The following is a 17,400-nucleotide window of genomic DNA, read 5'->3' on the forward strand; positions in this document are numbered from 1 at the left end:
CTGAACTGGAAAAACACTCCGTTTTGCTCTTGTTTTTGTGTTTGCAGGCTGTTCCTTTGTAGATAAGCAAAGAATAAATCCTGCATTCAGCTGTTGGTTTGAAAGCTTGTATTTTCCATGAAAGTTGAGGTGTTCATCATCTTATATAGAAATTTGATCTCAAATTCTGGTTGGCCAAAGCTGAAGTTGTATGTTTGTAGTGATAATTAAGAAAGGCATGTAAATATTATATAAGTAAAATGTGTTAGTATTTTAATTGTCTTAGAATCCTAGGGTCTTAGGATATTTGTAGGTACCTTAGGGCTTTCATGTACTCCATTTAGAATTATAGTTTTTCCATGATCCCAGTAATAAACTTATTGTCTATATGCTTTTGAAAAATTCCGTGTCTCTGGGATTTGCGTGAGAATTGTGTGTTTGGGTTTTATGTAGTCTCTTCAGAATTGCGTATAATAGCAACAACAGTAGACTGAGAAATTAAGAACTTGCCTAGTAGAGAGTATTGAAAGAATGTGGCTTATTTAACCTTGTAAAACAAAGCTTGAGAGGGGGTATGTTTACTCTTCTAGAATGCATTTGGATTCCATTGTAATGGGGTAACGATTTAAGTCATGACATAATTTTGGTGAAAGATCAAAAGTATATGAATTGTTCCCCTTTGATTTGTAAACCATTAGATAAAGTGAAGCACCTTCTATATAAAATACCAGGAGGTAGAGATCAGTGTATATTTTCTAAGAAAGGTTGATAAATTTGTTATTGTGTGATGTAGTAAGACTAATTCGGGTTTGGGTTTCTTCTTGTCCCCGAACAGAGTTTGAAAGATGTCTTGAGTACAGTTGTTAATCATGTTTCTTGTGTAGTGTATATAGTGTATATACTGTTTTAGACGTTTTTCTTTCCTTATAATGTATAACTGAATTATATTGTGTTAATTTAAATTAATTATTCAGTCTGTCTGTGTGGAAGCACTTTTGGAACTTCTCTGCAACCGATGCCTCATTTCTTCTGAGAGGTACAGAAATATATTTTCATATACTTTTCTCTTAAGGCATCAAGGAATGGACAGTGAGTTGGGGGGGCTGGTGTTGTTTTTTATGTTGAGAGAACCTGTGCAGCTTGGATGATCCCCATCTTGTGCTCTTGTGCCTGTGTGTTTTTCTCACCAAGGAATCTTAAGCAATTTCTTGATGTGAACGGTGGTCTCCTCAGCGCTGAAGGGGCCTTTGGATTAGTTGTTACTGATTTTGTGAGGCTTCTCCAGTTAATCAGGAAATTTTCAGTTATCATATTCCCTGACAATGTAGACACATGGGACTTTTGGCAGGTTCTTTGTCTGTCCTTTACTTTAACTGTGATATCTTCATGAAGGTGATTTGTTTCTTCTCTTCCACCACCAAGTTGGTGGTTTTCTTATTAATGCCTTAACTCTCCTGGAGGTGCACAGATTTTTCATGGATTTTGACATGGCAAGTGTGGAACTATTGTTTATTATTCAGAACAAAACATCTGTTTATGGCTTCATGTGGTGTGGGTGATTGAACAAAGTAATAGAAATGACCACTTTGAGTTCTGTGTTCCTAGGATACTGACAGTATTTCATTTGAATTATGTTTAGGGATCTTTTTAGTTCTAAAAAGAAACTAGTTAAGTAGCTACTGCACTGTAACATATTTATGAAATGTAAGAATTGGGTATCTGGGACAGTACTACTTAAGTTATATATACAGGCAGTTTTGCATCAGCAATCCTTAATAAATGTTTTCTCTTAAAAGAAGGTGAGATTTTACTCTGAACAATTTACAATGCAAAATACCTTTTTGTCAAAACACGCAAATTGCTCTAAGTCTGAAATATATAACATTTTTATACACTCTTGTTCCTGTGGTTCATTATATTCAATTAGTATTTTATTATTTTCTTTCTTCTTTTTTGCTGAGCTTTTAGCTATTCATACTACAGTGTTAAAATTTAAAAGTCATTGTAGAGAAGGAAATATGTGTGAATATGGAGCTGTGCAAACTGTTCCACTTAAAATACATTGCCAAATTAAGGCAATGCAAATTAAGGTCAAGAAAATCAGACCAAGAAGAGTGGATAGCATATGGACTTTACAGAGAGGCAGAATTATAAATTTTCTGTTGAAGTCTGCTGTGCAAATATTTTGATCTTGCCTGACTACAGAAAAAAATGATAGAATATAGTAGATTACTCATTGGCAATTCATTTCAAAAATTACATTCTGCCATGGTATACTTGATTGGTACCATAGGTCCTATGTTTGGATGGGGCTTGTTTGGATTTTTTTTTTATTAATAGGTCGAACTCTGGTCTTCATTACTTTTTATACTATGGATATTTGCATCTGTTTTCCTTTATTTGCTGCTTTCTGCATAGAGCTAGTAGTAAATTATACACTTGAGCTTTTTTAAATTGTTTATTTGGTATGATTAATATTGTAGTGCATAAGAAGTACACTGAAGTATCTCCTAATAGAATCATAGAATCATTTAGGTTGGAAAAGAGCTTTAAGATCATTGAGTCCAACCGTTAACCTAGTACTGCCAAGGCCACCACAAAACTATGTCCCTAAATGCCACATCTACACATCTTGTAAATACCTCCAGGGATGGTGACTCCACCACTTCCCTGGGCAGCCTGTTCCAATGCCTCATAACCCTTTCAATGAAGAAATTTTTCCTAATATCCAATCTAAACCTCCCCTGGTGCAACTTGAGGCCATTTCCTCTTGTCCTATCACTTGTACTTGGGAGAAGAGACCAATCCCCACCACACTACAACCTCCTTTCAGGTAGTTGTAGAGAGCGATGTGGTCTCCCCTCAGCCTCCTTTTCTCCAACACTCCCCAGCTCCCTCAGCCACTTCTTATAAGACTGGTGCTGCAGACCCCTCACCAGATTCGTTGCCATTCTCTGGACGCGCTCCAGTGCCTTAATTACTTTCTTGTAGTGACGGGCCCAAAACTGAACACGGTGTTTGAGGTGTGGCCTCACCAGTGCTGAGTACAGAGGGATGATCACTTCCCTGCTCCTGCTGGCCACACTGTTCCTGGTACAAGCCAGGATGTCGTTGGCCACCTGAGCACACTGCTGGCTTGTGTTCATTTGGCTGTTGACCAACACCCCCAGATCCTTTTCTTCCTAGCAGCTCTCCAGCCACTCCTCCCCAGGCCTGTAGCGCTGCATGGGGTTGTTGTGACCCAAGTGCAGGACTCAGCACTTGGCGTTGTTGAACCTCATACAAGTGGCCTCGACCCATTGATTCAGCCTATCCAGATCCCTGAGCTTGTAGATAATATGTAGATAGTAAGTGTCTTTAAGAAAAAAAAACTAACATGCAAATTAGTTTCCTGTTTTAAGATTTAGGGATGGGAATTGCTTGTGATTTTGTTTTTTGTTTTCAGTTAAGAACAAGGACAAAAAGGCTATCTACAATATCGACTAAGATGTGGTCCTTTAATGTACATTTTTAACATATCAATTTATATATTTTCATACCTGTGTAAATGAAGATGTAAATCTTCTCTTCATCTGAGTATGGCTTCTCTGACACAATTCTTTAGAACTGCATATTTTATGATTAGCAATTAAGGTTGTTAATGACTTGCGTAAGAGATCTATACTGGATGAAACAGGACTTTAATTGCTGTTTTAGTGTTTTTAATATGCTGAGTCCAGGAATCTTTTTCAGTAGTCATGAAAAGAAAAACTTGAAAGGGAAATGATAAGACCATCAACTTCTCATAAGCTTTAATTTTCGGAATGTTAAGGTGTGTTTCTATGAAGTTCTTATTAGGAATATGAAATTAATTATAAGAATAGCATACTTCTGTGTGTTTTCAGAAGGTTGATAGATTATTCAGTTGAAATGAAGAATAAAAAAATGTATATTTGAATCAAAGGATATATATATGAGATATATTTATATCAAAGACTAGAAAATATGTATTTGTTGAGAGTCAGTATGCATTCCAATTGCTGAATGTGAGCTGATAGCAGGAGAAATTAACCTTTAACCTATTTAGATAATTTTTTTAAGTATCCATTTTAAGATGCAACTAGTCTAGTTAGAGCTCTGAATAACTTTTTTGTCTGTAGTTAGTTTCATACTGTTCCAAGTTCTGTATGCTGTGATCTGTTGGTTAAGATGTCATGGTGTATGCAAGAAAGGCTATTGTTTAATAGGTAATTCTTTGGAAAGAACTAGTAATTCTTTCAAGAAATTCTAGGTGTGTAATTCAGGCAATAAGCAATAAAAAAGTGCAAAAAAAAATTAGCACTGAAGTTGTGAAGTTGAAAGTTCACTACTTCAGCAAATATTGGGATTTTTTTGTTGGTTGGCTTTTTCCTCTAAACTTTCACATTCAAAGCGTCAGTTTTTGAATTACGCTGATTTATGACTTGCCAAGAACATCTGTCTCCTAAATCCTTCAGACTGTGTCCAGTGCAGGCTTAAATGCTACCACTTAGATAAACCAGTGTTTCTGGTTATCGAAGTTTAGGTTAGGTTCACCCATAATCTTTGAAATGATGAGAACAAGGAGGTCATTATTGCATCCAGTATCCAAACCAGACTGTTTTGTGCTATCTCAGCTCTCGCTGCCTGCCCTGTGTGCACTGTGGCCTGCAGCCTGCCCCGCTCAGGAAGCAACACAGGAGATCAGCTGTACCCGTGAAGGATCCAGGCCCACTTATGCCTCTTAACCTGTATCTGCAGCAGATATTTCTTAAGCTGCAATAGATGACCTATTCCTACTCTCTCTTTAATATTAAATTTTGACATTTTAATTTTCTCAATTCCAGCTGTGCCCGATGGGAAAGAAATGTTTTCTCTGACTCTGAGACATAGGTAATTAATAAGATGCACAGCACTCCAGAAATACAGGTCATTATTTGCAACTCCATGTAGCAGGTTAGGACAGCTGAAGAAATAAGAAGTGGCAGCAGCGTAGGGAATATTGCTGAGTGCATTGAAAGGGGAAAAACAGTACTCAAGAAAGAAAAGAGAACTTGTCTCAGAGCTAGAGCCCTACTTATTTGGTGCATTACATATCAATGTGAGGGGCAGAGAGAAGGGAAAAGTAGCTCTAAGGCATCTGACAGGGTCAGCAGGGCTCAGCAGTGTGCGCTGCACCCGTGCTTTCATGTTACCAGCCAGGGCGTTTGCTGCTGCTTTGATACGGGCTGAAGAGGGAGGGTTTGGATTGAGCCTGACTGAGTCCCAAAGCAGTGGGTATCTTCATCCTAAGTATTTGGGAAGAGGAATAGAGGTTAGCATCGTGCAGCACGTCACCCACCCAGCCACTGCAGCTGTTACAGGGTCTCAGATCTGGCACATGTCTGTCTGCTTCGCTGTGCAGCACCATGCACAGACCGAGTCCCCGGATGGGATGCCTGCATGGTACTGGCACCTCTGCCACCCTTTCCTTCACACTTGACAATCCCAGATATGAGCAACTGAAAAAGACTGTTGTGAGGGAAATGGGAATTAAATCATTCCTGTATTAAGTATTTCTTTTACCTCTGTAGTGGTTACGTCTGGTTGGAAAAAAATTTTTTACTTGTCGTCCAGTTCTGTCTCTGACACCACATTATAAATTTCCCATAAAAATATTAAGATTTTCATAAAACCATTTAGAATTCTTTGAATGTACGCATATGGTTTATTTCTGTTTTATAATATCTAAAAAGATAAATGGTCATTTTATCTGGCAATAATTGGTTTCCTCCTTAGCTTGCCTCAATAATTCCTCTCAATAAATTTTAGTTGTATTGCACTTCATTAGATCTTTAAAAGTAAGTGTTATGTTCTCAAATTCCAAGTGCAAGTTTTCAAAGTACAAATAACTCTCATAAAGAAGCCATTTAATCAAATTGCCAGCATAAATTTTGCAGTGTTTTATGTGCGTGTAATGTGTAACAGATACAGCTCTTGTTCAAAATATAGCTGTTAGCAATTTCTTATTAAATAATGAAAGATTATATATAAAGTTAATTTACCTTCCACTTAGTTACATGCAGTCCTAAAGTATAATACTGAAAAGTTCATGATCATAAAATATAGTAAGATTGCACGTTCTGCCTATCAGTACAAAATAGAGCTGTGGTAGACCAGAAGTACTCAGACCATAATTATATTGCAGTTTGCAGCAGGAAGGATTAACAAGTCTTTTAGAAAAATACTGTATTTTAGGACTGCCTTTATTTGTTAAATTAAGAGACCAGTACTCAGTTTTGACATTAAAAACTAACTCTATTAATTTCCTCAGTATGTTCAAGTTTGATTTTAACTTCAGTTATTACCATTTTTTTATTAGCTGGAAATAAAAACACTATTCTATTACAAGTTTTTATGTTCTGCTAAGTTGCTTCTGTTAAAAAAAAAACTTGCAGTTGAACTCTGTCACTGATTCACCCAAACAAAAAAGTCTGAGCGAGTTTTTAATGTAAATAAATTGCTTTGATTATCACAGAAGAGGCCGTTGTGCTTTACTCATTAGAGTAACGTTTTTATGTTTTAATAACTATCAATGTGTTATTTGTTTTATACTTGGTTTTGATGTTCCTTCTTTCAAGATCCACGTATGGAGTCAGTAGGGGTGACAATAAATAGCATAGCAACCACAGATAGCCATTACCCAATAAGCAGTGTTATTGCCAAATCTTACACTAAAACCTGTATTCATTAAATGAATTATAGTGGACTTCATACTATAAGGGGATTTGCTAATGACCCAGATTTCAAAACATCATAAAATTTGCTTTCATTTGTTTCTGGGTTTGGAGGTTTTTTGATAGTTTTAATGGGCTGAGATTTCATCAGATTAAAATCTCAGTGAGGAGAAAGAGATTGATCACTTTGCAAAAATTATTAAAAATATGTTTTGTGAAATTTTATTAGTATTCAGTTTTGATTTAGTTTACAAGGAACAGATCTTGACCATTTTGGAAATCATCTTCATTTTGAGATACATATCTGATAGTCTGGTACTTTTTTTATAGATGTATGTATTGGGTTTTGTATGATAAGAATTTTTTTCCCAAGAATGATTTTGCATCTGACAACAGCCATTGTTTAACAGGCAGTATTACTCCCAGATCTTACTGCTGTGGCATTTAAAACATACTTCTCATACTTTTACTTTTCATACTTCTAAAGGTACTTCTTGCAGCAAAAAACCTGCAGCAAGTTTACAGCTGTCTTGTCTTAATTACATGGTGAATAGGATAGTTCTAGAATACATATTAATTTATCTGAGGAAAATGACATTTTGAAGGCATATGTGCTTTAAAAGTACATTTTACACAGCTGTTGGTGTTTAAACATACTTTATATATTGTAGCATAGTTGAGCATGCTATATAAAGTGTTTTAGCATATTTTAGCATATCTTACAAAAACACATATGTAACATACCTTGTAAATCCAAATGCACTTAAAGTAGTGGAAATATGATGAGTGAAATTTTATAAAAGAGTTTGGTATCAAGAATGTTGAATTTCAAATGTGCTGAATAATTATTTCAGAATTTTGGTTTAAATACATTAACGTAAACTAGAAATCTCTTACAAAGGATATTGAATACTTTATACTTAGATCTTCTGCCGTACTAAAACATCAGTTTGGTATATAGATTTTTAATTTATTCATAGTATCACTCAGTGATGCTGCTACACAAGCGCCTTGTATAATTTCATTCTAAATAGAAAAATACATCCTTCTACTTGTTAGGAAACACACCTTTATTGATTTCTAAAGTAGACCGGATGAGTTAATAAGTTTAGCAGGTTTTTTTGTGCTTTTGGATTTTGTTTCTAATTAAGTCCGTATCCTTTAAAAATATAAAATACTGGGAAATTTCAGTGTGGAATGGAGGTCCACAGTGCAACCCACTGCTGAAAGCCAGGCTGGTGTCAGAGCTGGAGCAGCTTCCTCAGGGGCTTCTGCTGGTGGGTTGTGAAAATCGCTGTGAATAGATCTTGTGGTGTCCCTGTAAGCTGCTCAAGTGCCTCATTGCAAAGGGCTTTTTTCTTATGACAGCTTTGTTTCAACTTGCTATTGTTGCCTCCTGGCCCTTCTGTCTTCTTTGTAGCCCTCACCATACATAGTTTAAAACTGCTCTTATATCCTACCTTAGCCTTCTCTCAGTTAAAAAAATCCTCCCATTTCCTCACACTCTCCTGGTATAACATCTGCTGCAGCCCTGTAACCTTGTTATTGGCCCAGTGCTAGAATATTTTCACTTTTTCTTGTATTTGGTGGAGGGGAGGAGCAAATCTACGTGGTAGCTTGATCCTCCTCTGCTGTGTGAGGAGAGACTTGTGGTTTCTCAGAGCAGACTTGGTCAGTCAGGACTGCGACAGGAAAGGAATCAGACTGTTACTTTCTTCCCTACCATGTTCAGGTTTTTGCCACTTTGAAAATACTCTTATTTTTCTTTAAATTTTAAGCAGAGGTAAAAGTAAACACAGATTAATTTGTTGGGGGGATAGGAGGGAGAGTTATGTTGTTTGTTTAATTTAACAAAGTTATTCCGTAGGTGAGGAATTAACTGCTAGTTGTGTGTACCTCAGATACCTGTGACTCTTCCCAGTGAGGATGAAACCTGCCACTGCTTGAATGACAAGGGGGAAGGGAGGTTGGAAATGCCTTTCCACAGAGTGGCATGAGAGGACAAATGGCCTGTATAGACCGAAGTGAAGTTGTGCCGGCAGGCGCGGCCATGCCGCTAGGCCCCAGCACAAGAGATCAATATGGCCATTCAGAACAGTAAGAGTCCAATGAAACTGGGTCACTCTATTCACCAAATGCAAAGGGTGTAATTTTGAGTATATTTGTTGTGGGTGCAGCCAAAATATAAACAAAGGTTGGACTGGGATCTTGGAAACCCCAGCTCTGATGATGATCTCCAAGCTGCCCTGATTCCTCAGCCAGGTGACATCACAATATCATTTCAATTGAGCATGAAATAAAATTCTTGCAGGAATATTTTACAAATATTGCTTTTCAGACTCAGCTTTCCTGTTCTGAAATATACCAGGCAGTTTATCATCAATGAGTTTTTTTATTGTAAATATTAATTCAAGTTCATGATACATCGCATTTCAGTGTGTCTCATATTTTAATTCTGAATGTGGATAAGAAAATTAATTTAAGCAGTTAGCGTGGATGCATGATTTGCACATTGATTCTAGTCTTTCCTGCTTTTTCTGTTGGAGAAAAAAATAAGAACAATAATTAAAAATAAATTAACAGCCTTGAGTCACTTGTAGTCATCTTTGCTTTTTGTAAGTGTAAAATGCTAAATTGAGCAGTTTTAGAAAAACTTGTCATGTGATCTTGTAAAAATTAAGTAGCATATGTTTGTACATTTCTTCAAATCCAGACTGATTTTGGAGTTTCTTTAGGGTTTTGCTTTGTTTTTGTTGTTTTGTTATTTTCAAAGAATGTTCCATATTCAGACAGCAACAAGTGCAGCATGATTTTCTTTAGCAAAATTTTCTTTAGTAGGGTTTTTGCCAAGTTCTACTTTATTTTTAACAAAATGTAAGTTTTATTTCTATCTGAGCCAGTTTTGAAGCTCTTTAATGGATCACAGGAAAATAAGATTTATCTTTAGAAAGTGACTCAACTATTGTGTCTTTGGCCAGTTACTTCACTTGGATTTGTAACACATATTCACGAGTGAGTACCAGTCTTAGGCTTTGATGAGCAGTTAATGAATGAGTCTTTTCCCTCGGTAACAGTGACAAAATGCCCACTCAAACAGAAATGGACTTGGATAGCCAATGGATTACTTTGCCATTTATTTCTATAGTTGATTCTGATGAAAATTATTAGTAACTTTGCAGTTAATCATAGAATTATTAAACTAGATCTTCATCAGTAATCCTATTTCAGATTTGAGGTGCACGTTAAGTTTCATGTAGTATGGATATTGAAGATGTGGTCTTTGCATGTTCAGTGAAGAGGGCAAGGTTGAATGGTTTGAGTTTTCCAGCCTTTAGCCTGGAGCTCCTGATTTCTCTTGCTGTTGTGCTGTCTCCTGGGAGTAAAATGATGTGCTTTGTCTGATGTTCCATGGATCATCTCCAAACAAACCTTTAATGCTGTAAATTTATTTTAGAAAATGTGTTTTTTTCTGTAAGATAATATACCTTGAGTGCTTTGGAAAGGTGAGTGTAACAAAATTAATATGAGTAACTGTTATTTTACTTTCTTTTTAAACCATGGAGCAGTCAGATGTTTGTAAAAGTGACTGCTGTGTAGAGGGTTTCAAGACAATAAACTACATTTTTGTAATCTTTTTCTGATATGCAAATCCAGTATGATAACCTTATTGTCAAAACCAAGTATGTAAGCAGAATGCATTGATCTACAAGTATTGTCTATGTTTCACAAATGTGTAGCAACATTTTCTGATTTGAAAACCATGTACAGTTGCCACAGAAACAATCAGTGTAGTGGACCAAATGTTTGGCCAGCACAGACTCCTGCTTTCTGATCTCATGCTGAAACAGTTTAGCTTGTGTTCACTTGCTGTAGAATAGCTTAATAGTACCTTCTGTACAGATAGGTGTGGATTGCAACATCCCATTAGGTGATGTGCTACACAGCACAAGTGCTGAGGTTTGCTAGAAGACTCACGGTTCTCCAGTGGCTGGATGATTTTGGTTTAGGCCAAATTTATTTGAACAAAGAAAACCCAAAACACTGCTCAAGAAATGTGAGTAATTTGTACCAGTTTGCAATGGAAGTCTGACCCAGCAGAGTCTTGGCACTTCAAACAAAAGAGCTAATTTCACAAAACTCGCTGAATTAACTGCTGTGTCTTAGAGCTAGTTGAAAGTTACTTTTGTAAAAGGAAGAAACCATCTTTCATGGAGGTAGGCATTTATCATCCCTTCACACCACCTTCTCATTTTGCACTGCTAATTTAATAATTACAGTTATCAATATAACTGTCAAATAAGTGCAGAGAATTTTTTTTAAAAAGTGAGATTTGGGCAGTTGTATAACACTTTATTAAAATGTGCTCTCTCAAGTGTGATAGAGACATTCTCATGCTAACTCTTTTGTATTACTGCTTATTTGTAATTAACTATATAGTACTGCTCAATTACCATCCCTTCTTGCTTTGTATTAGAAGAGCCAATATAGCAAGACCATGAAATAGATTAAGTCAAAGTAATTTTCTCTCACACGCACAAAAAAATCATTTCATGTTCACTTTTTCTCCTTGCTGTTTCCTGAAGTCACTGAATCCTTGCTAAGGACTCCTGCAGTCATATTACATGAAAGCAGGTGCAGAGATGGGAGAAGGAGGAACAAGAAAAATCAGACTTTTATGAAGAAGAAGAATTTCGCTGTGTACTTATACATGATATTGCAGGATTCTGATTTATACCAGAATAATGGCTGTGGGTTTAATTGCATTTCTGCTTACTTATTCCTGCTCTTTAGAATAAACCTTAACATATTAATGCAAAAGCATACATATGCACATGCTCACAAATATATGCACATATACAAAATGTGCACAAATACACATAAAAATAGAGCACTTAGGAGATACAAGCAGGGTTAACATCATAAAATTCCACTTTCAGTTTGTTGTGATATAACTTATCCAAAAACTTCCCTTTTGCTGCTTTGCCACATCTTAAATTTTAAGGAATTTTTTTGTCAAAGCAGTCAGAAGCATGAGACAAGGCATCTCCAGGTGATCTTTTGTTTGAAAAGTTTGAAGCATTAATTTAGTAGTTGGCCTAGAGAATCTTTTTCATCAAGTCTGAGTATTTCGGGTGTTTGTTTGTTTTGATCCTGTGCATCCCAGTTCAGTGTAGAGCTACAATCCTGGGGTTTTGGCCAACAGAAGATTGGGCATATTTGCTCATACCATGTTGCTACAATAAAATGTTTGCCCTGCAAAAGCAGGAATCCATATTTTAGTACCTTTTCAAATTCAATTAAAATCATCATTTGAAACTGCTTTTATTGATTATTTTTATTGCTATGTAATTAAATTTGAAAGAAATGAAACTGTTGTTTGCTGTACTATATACAAGGCACACCTAGAGAGGAGCAGCACCAGAAGTAGTCAGATATTCATTATGCTTGCATGTGAAAACAGTAGGGAAGAGAATTTTAGCATTTCTGCAATGAAGTCAGCAACTTTGCTTTATCTGTGGCTGTCTGCCTCTTTACCCACCTGATAATGAGTTTATAAAAACATTTGAGGTATTAAAAATGAAATTACTGTTTTATAGCCTCTTAAAGAGGAACTGTAGATACTCCTCTTGTGGGTATTCCTCTTTTTCATAGCTAGTATAGGATTATTGGAATTATTTGGGCAACAAATATGACAAAGTAAAATTAGGTTGAAGGTCTTAAATGTGGAAGATACATGTGGAATTTTTAAAGAACTATATGCAAACTGATATCTGAAAACTTTAGAGCTTGGTTGGAATTGGGCAGTGTGTAAGATGTATACAGGTGCTAAGATAATGTAGGAAATACCGCGAATCTAAAAGAAGACTGGGTCTGTGTTAAACCATTTTGAACTTACAGAGCTCAAAATTACATTTCTAGAAGTTTACCAGCTATAACGTGGAGATGCTAACACTGTTTACCTCTGAGAAGTCTAACGGAGTGGTTCTGATACATTTCGTGGGAGTTCCTGTTTGTCTGGGGACAACAAAGGGTCTCTGTCCTTGTGCAGGGGCAGCAGTAGAGGTATAATCATACAAGGGCAAGTGCGGGTACAGAGAACTTACCTCTCATTTCAGCAGTGATGCATTCTTTCGCTCTTAGTACATACAGAGCAAGTGAGTTCGCGTCCTTTTTTTGTTTAATTTGTTTTTTCTGAACACCAGAAAATAACCATAGTTCAGCTACAATTAAGAAATGGTTTCTGAACTGAAGGATGGTATAGCAAGTATTTCTAGAAAAGTTATAGGAAAATCACTAAACTTAATGGGATCTCAGGTTTGTTTGGGATACTGAGGTGCTACATGAGGGATTGCTTATGAATAATCATTGTATAAGTAATACATTGCTAATAAACTGGTATTTGAAAAAATATATTTATTTCCTTTTTTTTTTTCTCTCCATCTAGGAACTGCTGATATTTTTACAAAATTTGCCCACAGTACACTGGGGAAATGAAGAAATTAGTATACTCCTAGCAGAGGCCTACAGACTGAAGTTTGCATTTGCAGATGCCCCCAATCATTACAAGAAATGAATATAAAGAGCCAGAAATCATTAAGACCAATGTGTTTTGCAGTATTATGGCATCTGTTGTTCTGGTTGTGCTTTCAGCTCATTGCTCTTTCGTTTGAATTAAGATGACCATTAAAATTCTGTTAGAATTTGCAGAATGAGAACAGAATACCAAAGAAATGGACAAAGCAGGATATTGAGCATTGAGTGAACTTAAAAGTGAACTTTTTTGCTCAGCATCAAAAATGAGTTCAGATGTCTATCACATAATTTTCTTCTTTTTTCCCTTCTCTAATTAGGAGAATTGCAGTCTGTCTGATTTATGTCAAGCAACTTTGAATAAGACTTAAAACTGCTTATGGAATGATTTTATGTCACTTGCCATGGCTTTATCAGCCCGTTTTGGTCAGTAAACGTTATTTACTTTGAGTGGGGAAAAAAGGACTTTTCATAGTCGTAAAGACCATATGAGACAGCAAGGCCTGTGTGTTGAGGTCTGGTTATAACTCAGAAGACACTGATATGCACACACCATCTGTTGTTTTTCTGTGGAGTTAGGTTAGAATACTTCAGTTAATGTAAGAATACAGAAGGTTGGAATCAAAATGGGTGGCATTTTCCAAGTGTTACTCAGTGTTGCAGGGTGGTGTAGGAGCTTTTTAGCCATACAATGGGGTTACTCAAAGCCGAAGACTCATCTGTAACACTAAAATAAATCCCTCTCTATATATTTAGGAGTGTTTTTAAAATATCAAATGAAATAGAAGATGTAGTCTTGTCAAAGTAATTAAAGCTTTTCTTTCAAGGCCTTTGAATTTTTTAGCATGAAAGTTCACTTTCAAGAAACATATTTAAGTTTGGTTTACAAAGCAAAATATGTTTTTATCTCAGTTGTTGCCTTATTCTTCATTTCTAGCATGTTAGAAAGGGAAAATTAATATATTTCCAAAGCTTATTTGTTAAATAATTTAATACCTGTTTTTTCCTGATTATTCGAAGGAAGAGAGAAGATGGTTTCCAATAACAGTAACAGTAACTATATACTCAGTCACTGTTGCATCATTAGCAGAATAAAAATCCTCTGTGACTTTATTGAATGAAATTAATGTTTCTTCATATAATCATGGCATACCGAATAATTTCTCAAAACTTATATAATTTAAATGAGCTATTTATTTTCAAGAAATCTTTTCAGATAAGATTTCTACTGTTGCTCGATTGGATGCAAATAACTCATATTAATTTGTGCCTATCCTACACATACAGGTTATTAAGGGTGAGAGCTGCAATAAGCAATATACTGGAAGCTCAGAATTGTTATTCCTCAGTTCAGTTCTTAAGTTGCACAACGTAGCAGGAACAGTGTAATGCACTTTTAAGTTCAGGAAATAAAAGATCTTCAAGAAGTTTTCTCTTATAATTTGTTATTGGAAGATTATTTTCAAGTTCTTAAAAATATGTAGATACGTATTTTAAAGAAAGCTTTCTAGATGTGTTTGTTACATTACTTGTTTTAGGGGCCTTAGATCTTGACACTGACTTGATAATAATTAGGTGTTTCAGGGTAAATAGAATAAAAGACATTCTTACCAACATGTGATTATGAGATCTGTGTTTTAAGATTATGTGAAGCCTTTGGTAGAAGAGGAAAACGTGGAAGTAATTCAAAAGCAGGAGTGTCTGGTGACTAGGATGCATTTCGGTTCCACTGGCGTCAGCTGAGGGTTTTGGTTGTGGTGGATGCAAGTTCAGGCCTCCTGGATTGCTGCATTTGTGCCTCGGGTGTGTAGTGGATCTGTGTTTCTTTAATGCCCTTATGCCGTTTTCTGTAACTTCAGTTCATGGTCTAATGTATCGAATTTTATGTTTACAAAGAATGTCATATTGTGCCTAACAGAGTGTCTACCAATAACAGAATAAAAGAAACCTGAAATTTATGACCATTTGCTTTAAACTTAGTATCTGCAATCATTTGTTAATAGTAATATGTATTATTGTAACGAGAGAAGACACACAGCATTAAATGTACAATGTTGTAAGGGTTTTGTAGAATTAACTTTTTCTATTAAGATGTTATTTAGGTAGTTACACGTGACATGGAAAGTTGACCCAAAGTTTTCTGCTGTGTCAGATGCTCCTACATAACATTTATGGGACTGGATATATAAAATTTCCTTCATCGGGTCCACATAAGTTGTCTGCCATGTCTTCCAAATCCAACAGGTACCTCTTACTTCCTCTGGAAGAAAGTATTACCATTAGAGGTCACATTTACTATTGTGTCTGTGTCAGAAGTTGAATATTGTACTTGAGCACAGTGCTTTTTAAGGACAGTAGGAAGTTTCCTAATAACAATGCTTATTTATGTAGATAAAGACTTTTCTGAAAAATATGATATAGATAGATAACTACTGTTTATGTATCTATACCGAGATGAATATTTTTCAGTAAATAGAAGGCCAACATTTATGTAAAATGTCAAATTTTCAACACTTCAAGATCTACGTAATGTATTGCATTTTATTAAAAAAAACCAAACAAACCTTACATCTAACAATTCTACATCTCAGGTAAAATGTCATTCCAAACAAAATATTACATAGAAAAATAAATAATGCCATCATTATTACATGCCATGTACTTATTTTTTTCAAAATTCAAGATTCAGGATTATAAAATTCCTTTGTAATATGTATTTTCTTATGAAGGAGGCATCTTGACACACTTCTAGTGAAAACAGGCAGTAATTTCCTAGTACTCACGTGAAATACTGAAATTGTAGTGTCTAAAATGTGTGTTTAAGAATTTCTGTAATAAAAAAATTAAACAAGAATGTACAATATAAAAAGGTTTATGACTACAGTATTTGAAAAATGTAAATAATAAATTAGTTGACTATGTAAATACAGTACATGAAGTAGGATAGAAATGTAAGTTGAAATCTTATGTAACTCTGTAATATGTTATAAGAAATTAGTTTCATTATTTCTTGGCTCAGTTCATTATGGAAAGGCCCATGGATTTGTTTTTAACTTTAGAACTGCAGAAATAGCTGAAGTTCCACTGTATGCTTCTGACAAATATTAACACTGAGGCACTGGTTAAAACTGTAAAACTGATGAAAGATGAGGAAATAAATGCATATTTATGAAGTGCTGTATAGAGTGGAAAGCTTTTTTTTATTCTTTTCATCAAGCACATTGCATACTACATCAAAGCATGGTTTTGGTGTGTTTGTGTTTTACAGTCTCAGAACTCTGTATCACAAGAGCAAATGCGGGAGCAAATCCTCTGTTCTCAGTTACGTTTCTGCACCTCCCTTGTACCTTGTACATTTTTATGTCATACAGACAAGGTACTGAGCATTTTCTGCAAAAAACAGATGAAGATAAATTTGAGGCCACAGTAAAATTAAACCGGGAGGCAGGCAGCAAACAAAGCATGTACAGAATTCTGCACATCTCTAGAGGTGAGGAAGGAGAGGAAGCTTCAGCTCAGGGGGGAAACAGTAAAAGGTAGTGAAAGGGTCAATAAGATCTGGAAATTTATGGATGATTTAAGGAAATTACAAACAAGGAGAGATGTGCTGCACATATGGGAAGCTTAAGTCTCTTATGTCAAGGAAGCTAATGGGAGACTTATAATCTAGATGAGTCTGGTGATAAGATTGGTTATATAGAAGGCAAAGTTAGTAACTTCTCTGTTTTAAGCTACACACAGCATTCAGGGAAAAAGAGACATAGGGATGCAATCTTTCTGTTACGTGCTTGAGTGACGATGAATTGTAATCATGCTGGTTTCTCACCTTGAATGAAATTTGTGTTTCTTCATGTGCTATAATCTTCTGAAGATCCTGCAGAAAATCAGCAATGGGAGATTTTTCAAATTACTTTTTCAAAAGCAGAAGAGTTCAAGAAGGGGAAGTAAAGGTCCTGAGGTCTCACAAGAAGTGTGCTGGGAGACAAAGCTGAAAGCTATTTGTTTATTTTCTTGTACAAAACAAGCCCTGGATATCCATTTTATGTCCTGGGCAGATATACCACAGATAAAAATGTGAAGTGCAACAGAAAGGACTTTTCAGAAATCTTATCCGCACTTCAGGTCACTTCCCCCTTGAAAAGAGAGCGGGGAGGAAGGTAAGGGCTTTGTAGTGCTT

General features: G+C 35.7%; 1 protein-coding gene across 1 annotated transcript in view; it reads left to right on the plus strand.

The window, feature by feature from the left end:
- The window catches only part of LOC104539961 (TBC1 domain family member 22A), a gene marked incomplete at its 5' end in the record, with an annotated part of 88,341 nt that extends 75,075 nt beyond the window's left edge, over window positions 1–13,266 (plus strand). Inside the window, one exon of the mRNA XM_010183641.1 lies at window positions 13,138–13,266. Coding sequence (XP_010181943.1) covers window positions 13,138–13,266 — 129 coding nt within the window. The remainder of the gene's footprint in view (window positions 1–13,137) is intronic.
- Window positions 13,267–17,400: the final 4,134 nt, after the last annotated feature.

The sequence above is a fragment of the Mesitornis unicolor genome, unplaced genomic scaffold (assembly GCF_000695765.1).
Source record: "Mesitornis unicolor isolate BGI_N332 unplaced genomic scaffold, ASM69576v1 scaffold6174, whole genome shotgun sequence".
Classification (NCBI taxonomy): domain Eukaryota; kingdom Metazoa; phylum Chordata; class Aves; order Mesitornithiformes; family Mesitornithidae; genus Mesitornis; species Mesitornis unicolor.